The sequence below is a fragment of the Odontesthes bonariensis genome, chromosome 1 (genome assembly GCF_027942865.1).
Source record: "Odontesthes bonariensis isolate fOdoBon6 chromosome 1, fOdoBon6.hap1, whole genome shotgun sequence".
Taxonomy (NCBI): domain Eukaryota; kingdom Metazoa; phylum Chordata; class Actinopteri; order Atheriniformes; family Atherinopsidae; genus Odontesthes; species Odontesthes bonariensis.
The window spans coordinates 45,128,543-45,147,071 of NC_134506.1; the positions used below are offsets into that span (position 1 = coordinate 45,128,543).

The 18,529-nt window shown below is 40.8% G+C and overlaps 1 protein-coding gene and 1 pseudogene across 2 annotated transcripts in view; both read left to right on the top strand.

Annotated features, from left to right (window-relative positions):
• LOC142368710 (ras association domain-containing protein 8-like) overlaps window positions 1–9,168 on the top strand; it is a 10,090-nt gene extending 922 nt beyond the window's left edge. The window contains exons 2-5 of one of the 2 annotated variants that reach the window (XM_075454310.1): window positions 1,978–2,098; window positions 3,898–4,506; window positions 6,844–7,112; window positions 8,699–9,168. In XM_075454310.1, coding sequence (XP_075310425.1) covers window positions 1,996–2,098; window positions 3,898–4,506; window positions 6,844–7,112; window positions 8,699–8,839 — 1,122 coding nt within the window. In that variant the 5' untranslated portion in view covers window positions 1,978–1,995 and the 3' untranslated portion in view covers window positions 8,840–9,168. The remainder of the gene's footprint in view (window positions 1–1,977; window positions 2,099–3,897; window positions 4,507–6,843; window positions 7,113–8,698) is intronic. The other variant, XM_075460005.1, reaches the window with a different exon arrangement.
• A 4,505-nt stretch (window positions 9,169–13,673) lies between these two features.
• On the top strand, window positions 13,674–17,469 carry LOC142377078 (retinal cone rhodopsin-sensitive cGMP 3',5'-cyclic phosphodiesterase subunit gamma-like; annotated as a pseudogene).
• The last annotated feature ends 1,060 nt before the right edge of the window (window positions 17,470–18,529 follow it).

Sequence of the window (18,529 nt, forward strand, 5' to 3'; positions counted from 1 at the left end):
AATTTGTTTTCAAGACTTTTTCATTCAACAAGATATTCCAGATGTATTGTCTTCAAACAAGTCCCTATATCTGGCTGAAATGGTGCTTGTTAGGCAGTTGTGTCTGATATTAAGTGTAATGAGATATTTTGACTAGAAATGAGACAAATATACTTGGTAAGACTTTGATTTTTTTTCCAGCGTGGGTCGGGATTCCTCTCACGCCTGAACAGCAGAAAGTTTTTAATTTCATTCTAAGAGAATAAATCTAAGGAGGGAAAAAGGGCAGCTCCATCAGGCCTCCATGCTAACGCTAACTGAAGAAAAAGACCCTTTACGGCTCACTTTTTAACAGTGAAGCAAAGCAGTGCAGCAGTGGCTTTAGGGGAAACAGATCACAAACAGATCACAGGCTCGGCCATGATGTGGAGAAACCTGAAGGTGGCAGCTCACAGATACTTCAGATGAGATCAGAGGGGGAAGAACAGGATAAACAGCCCAGATCCAGGCGCATACAGCCTGCAGGGACTGGAAGCTGCCTGCTGCAACAGGAGTTTCACTGAAACGCTCGACTCTAAGGCTCTGAATACTTAAATGAGAGCCTTGAACAACCGGAGCAACAGCAAGTGGTGTGTCCCGTAAACTCTGAGACCACAGGCGCCACTTATTCAGCACAAACGGAACGTTTATCAGCTGCTGAGCTGCCAGCAGGAAACTGTTTAAATGACTTAATGTAGCGGATTGTCTGTTTTTGAATATATCGGTTTACAGATGAATTGTAAACAAGAGTAAAAGTATTAACACTGGAAAAAAATCAAAGTCTTACCAAGTATACTTGTCTCATTTCTAGTCAAAATATCTCATTACACTTAATATAAGACACAACTGCCTAATAAGCACCATTTCAGCCAGATATAGGGACTTGTTTGAAGACAATACATCTGGAATATCTTGTTAAATGAAAAAGTCTTGAAAACAAATTGTTTTGAGTCACATATCACATGAAACAAGCTTTTTCTGACATTTGAAGAGATTTTTAAGCTAATTTCAAGATCACTTTTATCTCAAAAGTCCTAAATATCACATCTTATTTCAAGAAATCTTGACAAGCCGATTTTCACTAGTTCCATTGGCAGATTTTTTTGCTTATTTCAAGCAAAAACGTCTTTTATCTGTTGTTTTTTTAACTTATTTTTGGAGGGGCATTTTTTCCAGTGTAGATATGTCATTTCAAAGCATTCTGGGTCTTTTTGTAAGACTTTACATCATAAGCTGTTTTTATTTGCTCCAAAACAGTAAATTGCAACAGCAAATGTATGCTTAGACATTCAGGCATCTCAATCCGTGCTGTTTAGTACTTTAAAGGGATAAGTTGCCTCAGAAGTCAGACCTCACAATCTCTTGGCCCTATTTTCTCTCCCTTCGTATCACTGCCTGCTGTGCAGACCGAGCAGCAAACAGCGTAACAGGCGCGGCTGTCGGCAGGCGGCAGCAGGCAGTGATACGAAGGGAGAGAAAATAGGGCCAAGAGATTGTGAGGTCTGACTTTTTCCTGGAGAACCATTTTGTGATGCAAATGTATTACTCTGTTGAATGCATATTGTTTTGAGAAGCAAAAGGCTTTATTTTTTAAACCCCAGCCAACTAGCCGGACTACCTTCATCAACACCAAAACGAGGCTGGAACTCTGCTCACAGGACGCAGCAGGGGGTAAGAAGATGTTCAGAAATGATGTTGCTGATATGGGATGTTACACAGCTTCATGTCAAAAGAGGCGAACTGTCCCTTTAACTTCAGAGAATATAGCAAGTGCTGGTCCAGGTATTCAGGAGACTTACAAACCAATGTATCCTATCATGGGATGCACCGATCCGATCTGAATGCATCCCCAATCCTATCATGATGTTCAGGGAATTATCCCCCAACTCCTGTAATGATTGCTTGTTCTGGACAGAAGGTGTTTAACGCTGGATGGCGTGTCTGTCCGCCTGTCTGCAGGTCACAGGTGCAGCAGCCATGGAGCTGAAGGTGTGGGTGGAGGGCGTGGTCAGAGTGGTTTGCGGCCTTTCACTGAGCACCTCCTGCCAGGACGTCGTTATAGCTCTTGCAAAGGCAAACGGTACGTTTCTCATGCACCTAGAGTGATGATGCACAAGCTATATGATTCCATTAGCTGGTATGAAGCACTTTATCTGCATTTATCACTCTTTGAATTACAAATTGCAGTCGTTCCTTTGGTTGTAAACGTCTTCGCCTTAGTGACTTAGTAACAGATAATCTTCATTTCTTCATGTTTTTCCAGGAAAACCTGATAAATTGGCTTGTTATGTGGTTCATCCTTTGAGATTTATTGATTTATCTTTAACTGTTTGAATGATTCAAAGACCAAAGCTTTGTGGCTTGATTGAATTTTTATAAAAATCCTGTGAAAATGGTCAGAAACTGGACTGAAAATGAGTGAAAAAAGCAGAAAATGTCCAAAGAAAAAGAGCTCCAGAGAGCTGGAGAAGTGTTGCTCAGGACCAAAGTCCGGCTGCTTGGAGGGAGAATATAAAGAAAGGAAGGCTGGATGATTTTTATTAAAGGGTCTTTTTCCCCTGGAGACGTCAGTTTATATCTTTCCTCGACAGTTTAATAGACTTTTCCTACAAACTTGAAAGGTTTAAGTGAACATGAATAATAAACTGACGGATTAATCTACACGTTGAGATGCAATTTCAATTCCGGTTCAACTTTTTTAGGAGAAAAAAAAATCTATTTCGTTGAATGTAAATCATGGATTCAATTACATTTAATTCAATTCTGCTTTATTTATGTGCCGAATCACAAGAAAAGTCATTTCAAGGCGCTTCAAAGATTCAATCCAATTGGAGCCAATTAGAATCCAATTAAAATCCAACTGGAAAGAGCCGTTCCTGTGAAACAGCAGTGAGAATGCTTATGAGCTGAATGGGGATAGCTGAACATGCTAAAAAAGCTGAAAATAGTTCAATTTTAGCAGTAAAAACTGTTGCTGAGGTATTGGTTGAAGGAATTTTGGGATTTTTGTGTACTACCGAACTTAACATTGGAGCTAGTGAGAGAATTTGAGAGGTTGATCTCGGTTCAAGGCTCATAGCTGAAATTCTGTAAATGTGAGCTCTTTAGTAGTTACATTGGCTGAAAGAGGACAAATTTTCCTACATTTTAAGGTATAATTTGTTTCTGTACGTTAAACTGTATGAAAGTTAGAGGAATTTGTTTGAAAAAACTGAAAAATTTGAACTTATCAGCACGCACTCAACTGTGTTCTCATTCATAAAAATCAAGAAGGAGCAAAATTTTCATGTTTTTGAAACTGTTATATTTCAAAATTGGCTGAAGATTTGAAAAAGCTGAAACAATTGGTAATAGCTGAATGTCTTGTGACCCATTTAGAGTTTGAATGGTGTCTCCAGCTGAAAGCATGCAGGAGTAGTTAGGTTGGAAAGAGGAAGATGATTTGGAAGAGCTGAAAGCAGTTTCCATTCATTTGAATGACGGGAAAATTTGAATAAAAGTTGAATATCTTATAAAGTGTAAAAGTTAAAAACACCAAAAAATTATAGCAGCAATCTGCTGAAAGAGCTGAACGTTCTGATGCCAAAATTGTAGAAATAGCTGAAAGTATGCAGGAGTAGTTAGGTGCCGAAAACTGGCGGAATAATAATAATAAAGAGAAACAGGAACTTAATTGTGAGAATGCCTTAAAGCATTCTCACAATTAGAATCCAAATAGAATCCAATTAGAATTATAAATTGGTCCAGTTGATACAGATTCCTCGTAAGGAACCCAACAGATTGGTCCAGTTGGACAGTTCACTTCATCCTTTTGAAGCTCAAACCCTTCTGCAGTGCATCGACCCGTTTGGTGGAGCTTCATCCGTCTCTCTTTCGCAGGTCAGACGGGTCGTTACGTTCTCGTCACGAAGTTGCGGGGGAACGAGAGGCACCTGCTTCCTGACGAATGTCCCCTGCAGCATCTGACCCAGCTGGGGCAGCTGGCCGCGGAGGTCCAGTTCATTCTCTGGAGGACGGGCCCCAGTCTCAGTGAGGGTCCACACACAACCCCCGGAGAGAGACAAACCCCCCTGCTGAGGCCATCAGGACCCGAGCCTCGCAAACACACCGGCCCCCAAAAAGCTCTCACCTTCAATTTGGGTCCCTCGACATTTGCCAAGAGGACTAAGAAGCCAGATAGGGCCTGGTCGCCATCGCCCAGGTCATCGCCCGAACCCCGACCATCTCCCGTCTCTTACCCCCCGAAAGAGGAGGTGTTCAGGCAGGTCCTGCAGCAGCAGAGCAGGCTGCAGGACCTGGAGGCTCAGATCGAAGCTCTGGAAAGAGAAACGGAGCTGTGGGAGCAGGAGAGCTCAGGAGAGCTCCCCCTTCATCCTCTGGAGGAGGAGCTGGAGGAGCTGGAGCAGCGGCGGAGGCAGAATGAGGTGGAGCTGGTATACGGAGATAACTGGGAGGAAGAGTTCCAGGCAGAAATGGAACGAGAACAGGGTAGGCCTTCGAATCTGTTTGCATTTTTAACATATTTTGGCTGATCAATTTCACTTCTGTAACAAGAAACGCAAACGCTGTCGTTAGCTCGATTCTTGCATTGGAAGCTCAAGAACAAGCCGGAGGAATCTCAAGTTACATAAAGTGTCACACGTCAGGCATATCAGCGCTGGGCTCAGTGGAACAGAGCTCCCGCAGGAAATCCGTCAGACTGAGCCTCGATTTCCGGGTATCTTTTGTATTTATACTTTACGTTTCAGCATTCCATGTGACTAACAGACAGTAAATTTATACTTGGATTTTTACTGATCAGAGGACATCTTAATTCAGACAACTTAATTTAGCTTGACCAACGTGCAGAAATTTCACATATATTCATACAGGAGGTTTTCTGCTCACCTGATGTTCGGGTGCCTGGAATTGTCTGAAAAAAGGGTCCCCCTCGATCTCCTCCGGCAGTCCTCCCTCGGACACAGTCTCTGAGTCAACCAATCCGGGTCACGGCACCAAGTTTTTAGCTCGATTCTTTCATTGGAAGCTCAAGAACAAGCCGGAGGAATCTAAAGTTAAACTAGAAATGCACTCAGAGAGTGCAGACCTCCGCCAATGAAGCTTTGTTTTGTAAGCGCATTTTTTTTATCCACCCATTCATTGTAGTGAATGGTCTGAAACGATTAACGTCGTAATCCACCACGTCCGAGAGAAACCGATGCGTCTGCTTAAACTTGTGCATAGATTCAGCTGGCTCGTGTTCCGATTGAAAAGGTTTACAAAGTTAAGATGCTATCTTTCAGATGCGACTTCTCAGAAACGGCAAAGACGGCTTCCATTTGTGTTTACCTTCCCCCCTGCGGAGTTAGTGTAAGCTTTCCCCCTGCGCACCCCCTCCTACCCCTCCCTCAACGACAACAAAACAACCAAGCCCCGCCACCTTGTGGCATGTCGCAAGATTGCAGCACGAACAGACAAACATCCAGACCAACAGACTCGGGCGATCACATAACCTCCTTGGCGGAGGTAATAAAGTGTTTATTTATTGTCACACGTCAAAGCATATCAGCGCTGGGCTCAGTGGAACAGAGCTCCCGCAGGAAATCCGTCAGACTGAGCCTCGATTTCCGGGTATCTTTTGTATTTATAGCCTTATAGGTTGGACTCACAATCGACCGAGTATGATTGGACATGAGTAGGTTCAACACGCTTCGTCATATTCTCTGAATAAGCCAAATAATGTGTGTGTGAATCTTGCACCTGCTTTCCCAGTCTAATTGTTTTGTCTCACTATGCCTGGATCACTTAAGGTCATCGTGGAAAAGTACAGAGACTATGGCTGTGTTCGAAACCGCATACTTCTCCTACTACTCCTACTACTCATGCTGACTTTTTCCCCAGAATGCATACTAGATTAGCCGAAATATTGGGTATGCATCATGAGGTTACTACTCATACTCAAACTACCCAAGATGCAACGTAACGTGACGTCGCCGATCGTCATTTCCTGTCAAAACAGCAGTTTCAAGCTAGCTACAACGAGGGTAGGTTCACTTCCTGTTTTCAAAACAAAAGCACCAATTGTATGGTAATGGCTTTCCCTATGATAAAAGGCAACGGGTATTTTATTTTGTGATAATAACCGGAAGTGCGTTGCTCACTGCGGCTAGCTTTAGTAGCGCCGAATTCGTGGGAACAAAATTGTAAACAGCCGGTATTTTGTCAGGTTTTCAACACGTTGGGGATCTAAACGACTACTTTCTCACCTGAAAATGTTTCAAATGTTGCTAAAGTTTACAGAGTTTAAAGCTTAAGAGAAATCAGCTTCAGGCCGGCTGATTTCGGCTCGGGCAGGAGCGAAATGCATTGTGGGTAAACGCTCTGCATACTGTCTGATCGATGAGTATGTAGTATGCAGTATGCGGTTTAGAACACAGCCTGTTTATGCACGTTTTATTAATATTCATAAGAATCCTGAGAAGGTTCCACATTGGGGAAAAGTTTCAGCGAAAATGTCAACAAAGGCATCAAAATATCGCCGAATGGAGCATAAATTTTCTCTTCTTTGGTTGCAAAGCGTGCTCAAAACAGCCTCTAAATGTTGATTGATGAGTATGCAGTATGGAAGTATGCAGTATGCAGTATGTAGTATGCAGTATGGAAGTATGCAGTATGGAAGTATGCAGTATGCAGTATGCAGTATGGAAGTATGTAGTATGCAGTATGTAGTATGCAGTATGTAGTATGCAGTATGTAGTATGCAGTATGTAGTATGCGGTTTCGAACACAGCTTTATTCATTCATAATGTCTAAGAACAAAGCCAATTTTAACGCTGTTTCCAACAGATATGCTCAGGCGCCTCCAGCAGATACACTCATCCATAGATGATCAAAGTCATGAGAAAATGGTGCTCCAGACCCGTTCTGCACACCTGGAGCAGGACTTACAGCTCGGGTCCCAGATGGAGAGCCCTCAGGAGGACGCCCAGCAGACGGACGAGGCCCTGAGGTCGCTGACGCAGGAGCTGCACAGCCGCCTGCAGCTGGGGGAAGAACTGGACGCTGAGTTATCTCAGACTCAGTGGGAGCTGCAGACTGCAGAGGAAAGGGTAAAGGTACAACTCTCTGAAGGTTAAATAACGTCTTCCATTTGATTCACTGACCTGGAGCACGTTTCCTGTCCATGCTTATAGTTGTTACTCTTAGCCATCAGCCCAAAGGATTACAGATGAGAAGAAACAGAAAAATACATCATTACACGCTCATCAAAGGGTCATGAATTATGATTAACAGGGCTTAAAAAGATAAGAGCCTGTGACTGAAGATTGCAAACAGATCTGATCTTCAAATAGTCTTTAAAGTAATGCCGACGTCATCCCTCCTCCCTTTGGTTGAGTGGGGATCATTCATAACTAGGGCGAGTTAACTCGTTAATTATTTAACGCATTAACGCAGGTTTTATTATTTATTTTTATTTTTATTTTAGAAAAAAATATATTTTTTGGGGCTTTTGTGGCTTTAATGGATAGGAAAGTTCAGAGAGACAGGAAGCAGGGGGCAGAGAGAGGGGGAACAACACGCAGCACAGGGCCGTCTGATGTGGGACTCGAACCGGGGTTTTATTTTGGCTTTTATTTTGTAAAAGTCTGTGGCTCACAGGCTTTTATTTTGTAAAAGTCTGTGGCTCACAGGCTTTTATTTTGTAAAAGTCTGCTGCTGTCTGCTGTGGAACAGGAAAAGAAAGTAATCGGCGGATCCACCAAACATGGAGAAGGGTACGGAACTTTTACTCGGCCATTTTCATGTTAAAGTTCTTCCAGACGGCGGAGTCGACAGAACCAAAGTCATCTGTAAACACTGCCAAGTTGAATTGTCTTCTCAGCGTAGTAGTTCCAGTCTAAAATATCACTTAAAGGCAAAACACACAACTGATAGCAGCAAGTCATTCAAGGAAACAGACAGTGGAGCGAGGCTTCTACATAAAAACTACAGAAAGATGCTGATGTTAAAAGTGTGTTTGCACAACAAATGTTATGGCACTTTCATTCATTTGGCAGCACATTTAAAATAAAGCTAAATGCTAAAAGCTATACACTACTTTTGGATTCATTTTTGGATTCTGCGTACAAACGCGATTAATCGTGATTAATCAGGGAAATCATGTGATTAATTAGATTAAACATTTTAATCGTTGCCTATTCATAATAAAAAAAATAAAGAAATAAGAAGAATTTGTTCAAGAAGAACATGCAAAGTAGTCTCTAACCCTTCCCAGATGCCTCAAACATAAGTCATTCTGCAGGGATCTATCCTAAAAGTGTTAAATACTTTCACAGTGTTGGTTTTCCACATGAGCAGATAAAATGAAACATTCTTCCTTTGTTGATTTAAGGGCAGTAACCTGCGTAACACACATTTCTTACACAACATGTTGTTTTGTGCTGCTTATCAGTTGTAACATGAATGGAATTCATTCACAGGGTTACGAGTAGCTTTAAGAACTCACCAACCTGGGTGATAATCTGGGATTTTTTCCACTAAAAGACAAAAACAACGTTTCCTTTTTTTAAAATGTGCCAGAGGATGTTTGGCATTTATTCATCGATTCTATCGATATAACTCAGAGGTTTAAGCTAAATCAGCCTGTGGATGCACAGACAATATTCTTTTGGTAACATATCACCCACCTTGTGTCCTCCAGGTCAGACTGGAGAAGTTTGAGGAGCTGAAAAAGGAGCTGAGACGGAGTAACCTGCAGCGGTTTGTAGCACTAAACGCCGAGCAGGCAAACTCGCTGCCGGTTAATGAGGTTTACCTCAGCAACGCTGACATCATGAAGTAGAAACAACCAAGTGTATGTACGCCAATTCCTAAATGGGACTGTGGTTGAGTGAAACGTGTTAAATATTCCTCAAAGGTATGAAAAATAGTGAAAAAAGTCCATCCATGTTCTCAGAAACTCTAAAAACCCGCCCAGAAAACACTGTGTGTGTGTGTGTGATAAGCTCAATACTGCAAGTATCTCTGAAAACAACTTGTCATGAAAAGGAAATGCATCAAAAGTTGTTCATTGTTGTAGATGTTAAGTCCATTTTGCTGTATGAACTGTGATAAATGTTACCAGTATGTATGAAAACATTTTGTACTCCTTCCCTGAATTAAAGCTCGACTCCTGCAGCAGTTTGTGTTTATTCCAGCAGGGGGCGCCAAAGCTTAATCTACACCTCCGACCTGAGCGCAGCAACATCTCAGAGAAATAGAATAATAGATAAATAGAATAGAAATAGAAATAGGAAAATACCTTATTCATCCCCCAATGGGGTCAATTCAAATGAGTCAAGTAGCTCCAAAAAATTATTATTATTTACAATGATTGTATATTTACAACAATAATAATACAATAATAAACAATTCTAATAAAAATACTACTACATATAATAATAATAATAAATGACTAAATAAATAAAATAAAAATAAATGTACGTGTATGTGCTGTCATGATGATATAATTCACTTATAACAGCTAAAACTGTCACTATAAATGACTCCTTTATACATTACAATAATCATTCGACCGCATCAAACAACAATCCAGTGAGAAAGCATCTTTGTTTGTAAAAAATACTTTATTTATCCCTGAGAGAAAAGTTTAAACCTTCTTTTTTACTCCATCAGTTATTATCAGCTGTAGTTACTGCAGCTGGCAGGAATGGCTTCCTGTGTTGTGCTATGTTGCAGAAAAAGAATAATAATAAGAACAGGCCTCTTCCTGATCAATTCAATTTAGTTTTATTTATATAGCGCCAAATACAACAAATGTCATCTCAAGGCACTTAGATAATAAAGTCCAATTCAAGCCAATTGGAATTCAATTCATTGTAATCATAATTATTCATAAAATAATCCAATTCGTTCATATAGGGCCAATTCAAAAACACTTTCCTCGATAAGGAATCCAACAGATTGAGCTGAAACTTGTCTTCAGTCCAATCTCCCGGCCTGAGCGTGCCTGAGGCGACTGTGGAGAGGAACGACTCCCTTTGAACAGGAAGAAACCTCTGGCAGAACCAGACTCAGGAAGGGTGGCCATCCGCCTCCACCAGCTGGGGTCTGAGAAGACAGAAAAGAGGGGACAACAAACACTGTAACACCATTCAAAGGATACCTGTTGGAACAGGGAAACACCAGTTAATGACCACAATAATGTCACATGTACATAATATCATTTGAGAAATTAAACGGGGGAAAAAGAGAGTAAAGTGAGGAAAGGTGAGACCTTTTTGAGAACCTCTGTTTTGCATTTCCAGTTTTGTAATCCAGATTAACTCTCAGGTAGCTGCCGTTGTCCACCACCTCTCCTCCCAGGACAGAGACTTGTTGTTGTTTTTTTAAACGTATGTTTATTGCACATTTTGTTCATTTACAAACGGTGAACAACATAGAACAAGAAGGTACATACAAAAAAAAAGCAACGATAATAATAGCAATAATAATTATTAAAATGAAATTAATAAATAAATAACTGGAAGGAGAAAAAAATATAATAATAATAATATAAATGTGTAAACTAATTCAACTCTTCATTCCATCTACTTCAATGTCATTTTTTTTCAAGGAAATTACAGAAAACCTTCCAGATTTTCCCAAATTTGTCAAGTTTATTTTTAGCTCATCTTTTCTAAAGCAAAGTAAAAAGACTTCCCTGTGAACCACTGCGAAGTAGCACAAGGTTTATCTCTTTTCCATGAACAGGCTATACATCTTTTAGCCTCCAGAAAACAAATATTGAGTAAGGATTTTTCATTTTTGGAGGTCACAAAGTTGTCTGGGTGAATATTTAGTAAACTTTGGTTTGAGAGATACTTCTTTTTCAATGATTCCACTGGCCAGGTTCAACACTTTTTCCCAAAAAGAGAGCATCAGAGGATTTTATTCCACATGCAACGGAATAAAGAACCTTTTTGTTGCTAACATTTAATGCAAGTATCTGGGATATTTGGGTTAAAAGGTGCAGCTTACTTGGGGTTATATACTGTCTGCTCATCCGTTTGTATTGTAGTGATTTAGAGTTTGTATTTATATGAGTTTGAGCTGTTAAACAAGCTCCGGCCGTTCTTCCTCTGGTAGATTTTCTTGCACATCGGGTCTCCGTGATTGTAAAATGTTAAGTGATGACTCTTTGGATTTACTTACAAAAACAAGTCCTCATCTTCAACTGCAAACTGCAGTGGGTCACTGGGGTGAGCCGATAATAAACTAATTCCATCCAATTATTGATCCAATTCAGGGTTTCAGGGGGGCTGGAGCTTAGCTGCGATTGGACGAGAGGCGGAGGACACCCACCGGTCCGTCACAGGGCCGAACAAACAACCAGCAGTCGGGCACTCTCACTTCTAAATATACGACTGTCAGTAATTCTGTTGATCTCAGGAAACCCTGCTGAACACGGTCACAGTGTAATCCGGCTGAATGCTGTAATATACAGTTCACTGTTCTAACTGCTCATTATTTCAGCCAAGGCAAACAAATTGGATCTGTTCAGTGTAACACAGTACATGCTTTTTAATAATAATAATTATAATAATACATTTTATTTAAAGGCGCCTTTCATAGGCACTCAAGGTCACCTTACATAAAAACAAACAATTTAAAATACATAACAAATAGATAAAAAATAAAGTTAATTAAAACAGTGCAATAGTAATCACAATGCATAGGCTAATTTAAACAGGTGAGTTTTAAGTTTGGATTTGAAATGTGGTAATGTTTGTGCGTTACGGAGATCAGGTGGAAGAGAGTTCCAGAGCTTTTAAGATATTTTACTCAACTTTAAGTCTTCTTCACTGCTTTGTTTTATCAGACGCTGTATTAATAATCTGAGAGAAGGGTTGTTACTATGGCTGGGCGAGTTAACTCGTTAATTATTTAATGCCAATAAATATTTTATTATTTGATTAACGCAGGTTTCACCTATTATTATTATTTTTTTAATTAAAAAAAATATAATTTGGCCTTTTCTGGATAGGAAAGTTCAGAGAGACAGGAAGCAGGGGGCAGAGAGAGGGGGAACGACACGCAGCACAGGGCCTTCTGATGCGGAACTCGAACCGGGGCCAGCTGCAGTGAGGACTTTAACCTCTGTACATGGGGCATCTGCTCAACCCACTACGCCACGGACCACCCCTGTTTTATTATTTATTTATTTTATTTTGTAAAAGTCTGCTGCTCACAGGCTTTTATTTTGTAAAAGTCTGCTGCTGTCTGCTGTGGAACCGGAAAAGAAAGTAATCGGCGGATCCACCAAACATGGAGAAGGGTACGGAACTTTTACTCGGCCATTTTCATGTTAAAGTTCTTCCAGACGGCGGAGTCGACAGAACCAAAGTCATCTGTAAACTCTGCCAAGTTGAATTGTCTTCTCAGCGTAGTAGTTCCAGTCTAAAATATCACTTAAAGCCAAAACACACAACTGATGGCAGGAAGTCATTCAAGGAAACAGACAGTGGAGCGAGGCTTCTACATAAAAACTACAGAAAGATGCTGATGTTCAAGGTAGACACAAGAAACTTGTGCTAAAGAAAAAACAAATTAATAAAAAGGACCAGACTCAGTGAGTAACTCCCTATAATATAGATCAGTGAGCAGTGCTGACCAACATGTCATTGGGGTCATCAGGTGGGAACCTCCTTTCATCAGTGATTCGTCTAGTTGGGCCCACAAGACCTCCTGGAGGGTAGAGAGTGATCACTGGCGTCCCAGAGTCACCCCCCTAATGCCAGCCAACACTGCTCCCCACACCACAACAACCATCTTTTCTTCCTCAAGCTACCCCAGCCTCTCACCAACTGCCCACCAGTCACAGCGGGGTGGGGATACAAACCCTGGTTTGGGTAGGGGGTAATGAAAATATAGAGGGTGCCAGAGGTGGAGGCAGGACAAGACACACTAGCAGATTCAGCAGACAAACTCACTTAAACAGTCCTATAATCACTAAAAATGCCAGCAAAAACAAAGCCATGCAACTCACTCAAAGCCAACTCACCCAAAATGACCGCCTCGTTTCAAAAGGATCACATGGGCCAAACCCTCCACTTAAATATTTTTAATGTTAAAAGTGTGTTTGCACAACAAATGTTATGGCACTTTCATTCATATGGCAGCACATTTAAAATAAAACTAAATGCTAAAAGCTGTACACTACTTTTTTGGATTTTGGGTACAAATGCGATTAATCGCGATCAATCAGGGAAATCATGTGATTAATTAGATTAAAAATTGTAATCGTTGCCCAGCCCTAGTGATAATATAATATCTGCACATTGAAAAAGAAGGCTCAACAGTCCAGATGAAGAAATTATAAAGTACACTTCAGTCTCCTACAAGAGCAAATAGATACTGAGACCATCTCACCTCAGAGGGGGATGTAGCTACCAATTACACTTTAAACACCCTCCCACATTATGCAATTTCACGAGGCCATTTAGAGCGTCTTTAGCTGGTCCTAAAGCCACATAACTGACAGCTTAGCATTAGACATGATCCTGTAACTATGACTTATAGAAGCTCTGAGGTGAGGCAGGGTAAGGGGATTAGCTGGAGATGGTGACTGTGGCCCCGACGCCAGGATCACCAAAAGAAAAACTTACGACCCGTCAGTCTTTGTTGTTTCCATAGTTATGAACGCAGCAGCAGCAGCAGCGGTACCGGAAGGCACCAAGCCGGCGCCCCCCAAGTTCAAGCAGAAGCAGACCCGGTAGTTTAAGAGCGAGGCTCCCAAAGCTGGAAAGAAGGGGTGAGTCTCCAGCAGAACTGAATGCAACAGCCAGAGACGGGGACTCAAGTCGCTATGACTCGGACTCAACTCGACTCGAGTTGCTGTTTTGATGACTTGTGACTTGACAAAAAACAAAAGACTTGAGACTCGACTCGGACTTGGAAGTTAAAGACTCGGGACTTGACTTGAGACACGATGACTTGAATGACTTGAGTGTTAAGCATCTAGCATAACTTCCAACTTTGAAGATCCATTCTGACCAGTAAGTGGTCGTCAAATTAGCTAATATTTTCCTGTTAGCCTAGTCGGTAGTTAGCTAACGTTAGCTTGATATGATACGGGGTGAGGGTGGGGACAGTTACTTATATCTTGTCTTTTCACTTTATTAAGATCAGATTCTGCAGGTAAAATTGCAATAATAAGGTGACTTGACATGCCCAAGAAAAAATGACTTGGGACTTACTTGAGACTTGAAAGCTAAGACTTGGGACTTACTTGAGACTTGAAAGCTAAGACTTGGGACTTACTTGAGACTTAAAAGCTAAGACTTGAGACTTACTTGAGACTTGAAAGCTAAGACTTGGGACTGACTTGAGACTTGAAAGCTAAGACTTGGGACTTACTTGAGACTTGAAAGCTAAGAGTTGAGACTTAATTGAGACTTGAAAGCTAAGATTTGGGATTTACTTGAGACTTAAAAGCTAAGACTTGGGACTTACTTGAGACTTAAAAGCTAAGACTTGGGACTTACTTGAGACTTGAAAGCTAAGACTTGAGACTTACTTGAGACTTGAAAGCTAAGACTTGGGACTTACTTGAGACTTGAAAGCTAAGACTTGAGACTTACTTGATACTTAAAAGCTAAGACTTGGGACTTACTTGAGACTTGAAAGCTAAGACTTGAGACTTAAAAGCTAAGACTTGAGACTTGAAAGCTAAGACTTGGGACTTACTTGAGACTTGAAAGCTAAGACTTGATACTTACTTGAGACTTGAAAGCTAAGACTTGGGACTTACTTGAGACTTGAAAGCTAAGACTTGAGACTTACTTGAGACTTGAAAGCTAAGACTTGGGACTTACTTGAAACTTGAAAGCTAAGACTTGGGACTTACTTGAAACTTGAAAGCTAAGACTTGAGACTTACTTGAGACTTAAAAGCTAAGACTTGAGACTTAAAAGCTAAGACTTGAGACTTACTTGAGACTTAAAAGCTAAGACTTGGGACTTACTTGAGACTTGAAAGCTAAGACTTGAGACTTACTTGAGACTTAAAAGCTAAGACTTGAGACTTACTTGAGACTTAAAAGCTAAGACTTGAGACTTACTTGAGACTTGAAAGCTAAGACTTGGGACTTACTTGAGACTTGAAAGCTAAGACTTGAGACTTACTTGATACTTAAAAGCTAAGACTTGGGACTTACTTGAGACTTGAAAGCTAAGACTTGAGACTTAAAAGCTAAGACTTGAGACTTGAAAGCTAAGACTTGGGACTTACTTGAGACTTGAAAGCTAAGACTTGATACTTACTTGAGACTTGAAAGCTAAGACTTGGGACTTACTTGAGACTTGAAAGCTAAGACTTGAGACTTACTTGAGACTTGAAAGCTAAGACTTGGGACTTACTTGAGACTTGAAAGCTAAGACTTGGGACTTACTTGAAACTTGAAAGCTAAGACTTGAGACTTACTTGAGACTTAAAAGCTAAGACTTGAGACTTAAAAGCTAAGACTTGAGACTTACTTGAGACTTGAAAGCTAAGACTTGGGACTTACTCGAGACTTGAAAGCTAAGACTTGGGACTTACTCGAGACTTGAAAGCTAAGACTTGGGACTTACTTGAGACTTGAAAGCTAAGACTTGAGACTTAAAAGCTAAGACTTGAGACTTGAAAGCTAAGACTTGATACTTACTTGAGACTTGAAAGCTAAGACTTGGGACTTACTCGAGACTTGAAAGCTAAGACATGGGACTTACTCGAGACTTGAAAGCTAAGACTTGAGACTTGAAAGCTAAGACTTGGGACTTACTCGAGACTTGAAAGCTAAGACTTGGGACTTACTCGAGACTTGAAAGCTAAGACTTGAGACTTAAAAGCTAAGACTTGAGACTTGAAAGCTAAGACTTGAGACTTACTTTGGACTTTAAAGCTAAGACTTGTGACTTGAAAGCTAAGACTTGAGACTTACTTTGGACTTTAAAGCTAAGACTTGTGACTTACTTTGGACTTTAAAGCTAAGACTTGAGACTTACTTGAGACTTGAAAACTAAGACTTGGGACTTACTTGAGACTTGAAAACTAAGACTTGGGACTTACTTGAGACTCGAAAGCTAAGACTTGATACTTACTTGAGACTTGAAAGCTAATACTTGGGACTTACTCGAGACTTGAAAGCTAAGACTTGGGACTTACTCGAGACTTGAAAGCTAAGACTTGGGACTTACTTGAGACTTGAAAGCTAAGACTTGATACTTACTTGAGACTTGAAAGCTAAGACTTGGGACTTACTTGAGACTTGAAAGCTAAGACTTGGGACTTACTTGAGACTTGAAAGCTAAGACTTGAGACTTAAAAGCTAAGACTTGAGACTTGAAAGCTAAGACTTGGGACTTACTTGAGACTTGAAAGCTAAGACTTGATACTTACTTGAGACTTGAAAGCTAAGACTTGGGACTTACTCGAGACTTGAAAGCTAAGACTTGGGACTTACTTGAGACTTGAAAGCTAAGACTTGAGACTTACTTTGGACTTTAAAGCTAAGACTTGTGACTTGAAAGCTAAGACTTGAGACTTACTTTGGACTTTAAAGCTAAGACTTGTGACTTACTTTGGACTTTAAAGCTAAGACTTGAGACTTACTTGAGACTTGAAAGCTAAGACTTGAGACTTACTTGAGACTTGAAAGCTAAGACTTGGGACTTATTTGAGACTTGAAAGCTAAGACTTGATACTTACTTGAGACTTGAAAGCTAAGACTTGAGACTTACTTGTAACTTGAAAGCTAAGACTTGGGACTTACTTGAGACTTGAAAGATAAGACTTGGGACTTACTTGAGACTCGAAAGCTAAGACTTGATACTTACTTGAGACTTGAAAGCTAATACTTGGGACTTACTCGAGACTTGAAAGCTAAGACTTGGGAGTTACTCGAGACTTGAAAGCTAAGACTTGGGACTTACTTGAGACTTGAAAGCTAAGACTTGATACTTACTTGAGACTTGAAAGCTAAGACTTGGGACTTACTTGAGACTTGAAAGCTAAGACTTGGGACTTACTTGAGACTTGAAAGCTAAGACTTGGGACTTACTTGAGACTTGAAAGCTAAGACTTGATACTTACTTGAGACTTGAAAGCTAAGACTTGGGACTTACTTGATACTTGAAAGCTAAGACTTGATACTTACTTGAGACTTGCACATGTGTGACTTGGTCCCATCTCTGGTAACAGCCCCCCACTGCTGCAGCATTTGACTAATCCTGCTTTTCACCTCTCAGGTCAGACGATGTTCCCGGGATGGATGGCCTTGGAGGTAACAACCAACCCAAATGATAACAGATGTGGTAAATGTCTCATGAATGGTAGAAGAAGAAAGCTGCGTCATCTGTTGGTCGCTCATTTACAGATGCAGAGGTCGTCTGCCCCTGGGAGGCATTTGGTGACATGGAGCTGAGTGATCTGGCACAGTTTGGCATCGTCTAGACCCCGAGCCAAATGGAAACAGATCCCATTGACTCTATGTCTCGCTCTGTTGATCGGTCTTCACGGGAACCATTTAAGGATGGATGCTGAATGAAGAGGTGGTCTTCTCTTCTCTGATCGGTGGAGGAGAGGCTCCGGGACCGAAGATGCACTTCACCACCTGGAAGTTGTAGCGTTTTTTTTCTTATCTTTGTTCTCATCAATCAATGTTCATCAGAATTCAACAACTTTTTTCTCCTGGGGCCTGTGCAGCCCAGCGTTTGCATGAAAGTTAAGCACACTGTACTGTCGATGCCAAATATCTAATAATAAAAACTACCGTGGTTCCATTTCTCTCCTTTTCATACATAAACTGACACTGACACACACTCTTTTTATGGTGATCATCCTCTTCTGCATTGATTTGATCGATTCCAGCTTTTTTTTTTTTATAGCTTTTAGGTATTTTATGTCACAAATTGTCAGTGAGAAACATTAGATATACATTCATCCTGGCAGATTTAACAGGTTTTTCATAATAACGGTGAGAATAGCTGCTTATTTGACATCTTTCATACCATCCAAACCCTTTTGTTTTGGGGTTGTTAATTACCCCAGAAGATAGAAAATGCCTGGAAGCACCACAAAGAGGTCAACATCCCCTCCGTTTCATCACTTTGGATTATCATGACTTAAAGGGGAAGTTTGTTTGTTTTTTTTAAACCTGGACCTTATTTCTGGCATAAAATCCGTTCATCTTCTCACCGATAACAGTTTGGTGAAAGTCGGCGTCCTTCGGAAGATATTTGGATCACAATACAGCCTCTAAATAAGGCATTATCTGTCTTTATTTCACCAATACTTTAAGACCAATGAATGAATGAACGCGTGCTATTGCACTGTTAGCTCAGAGCTACAGTGTTGTTGTTATCCGGGGCTATCGGGGGGCTTATAGGAAGCTTTCTACACACGTCTGCTGGGATGACGTCATCGCCGCTGCAGCACAGCTCATTCACTCTGTGCTCACTCAGTGGGGTCACATTCTGAAAAGATCAGATTATTGGCTAAATTACAATCAGAA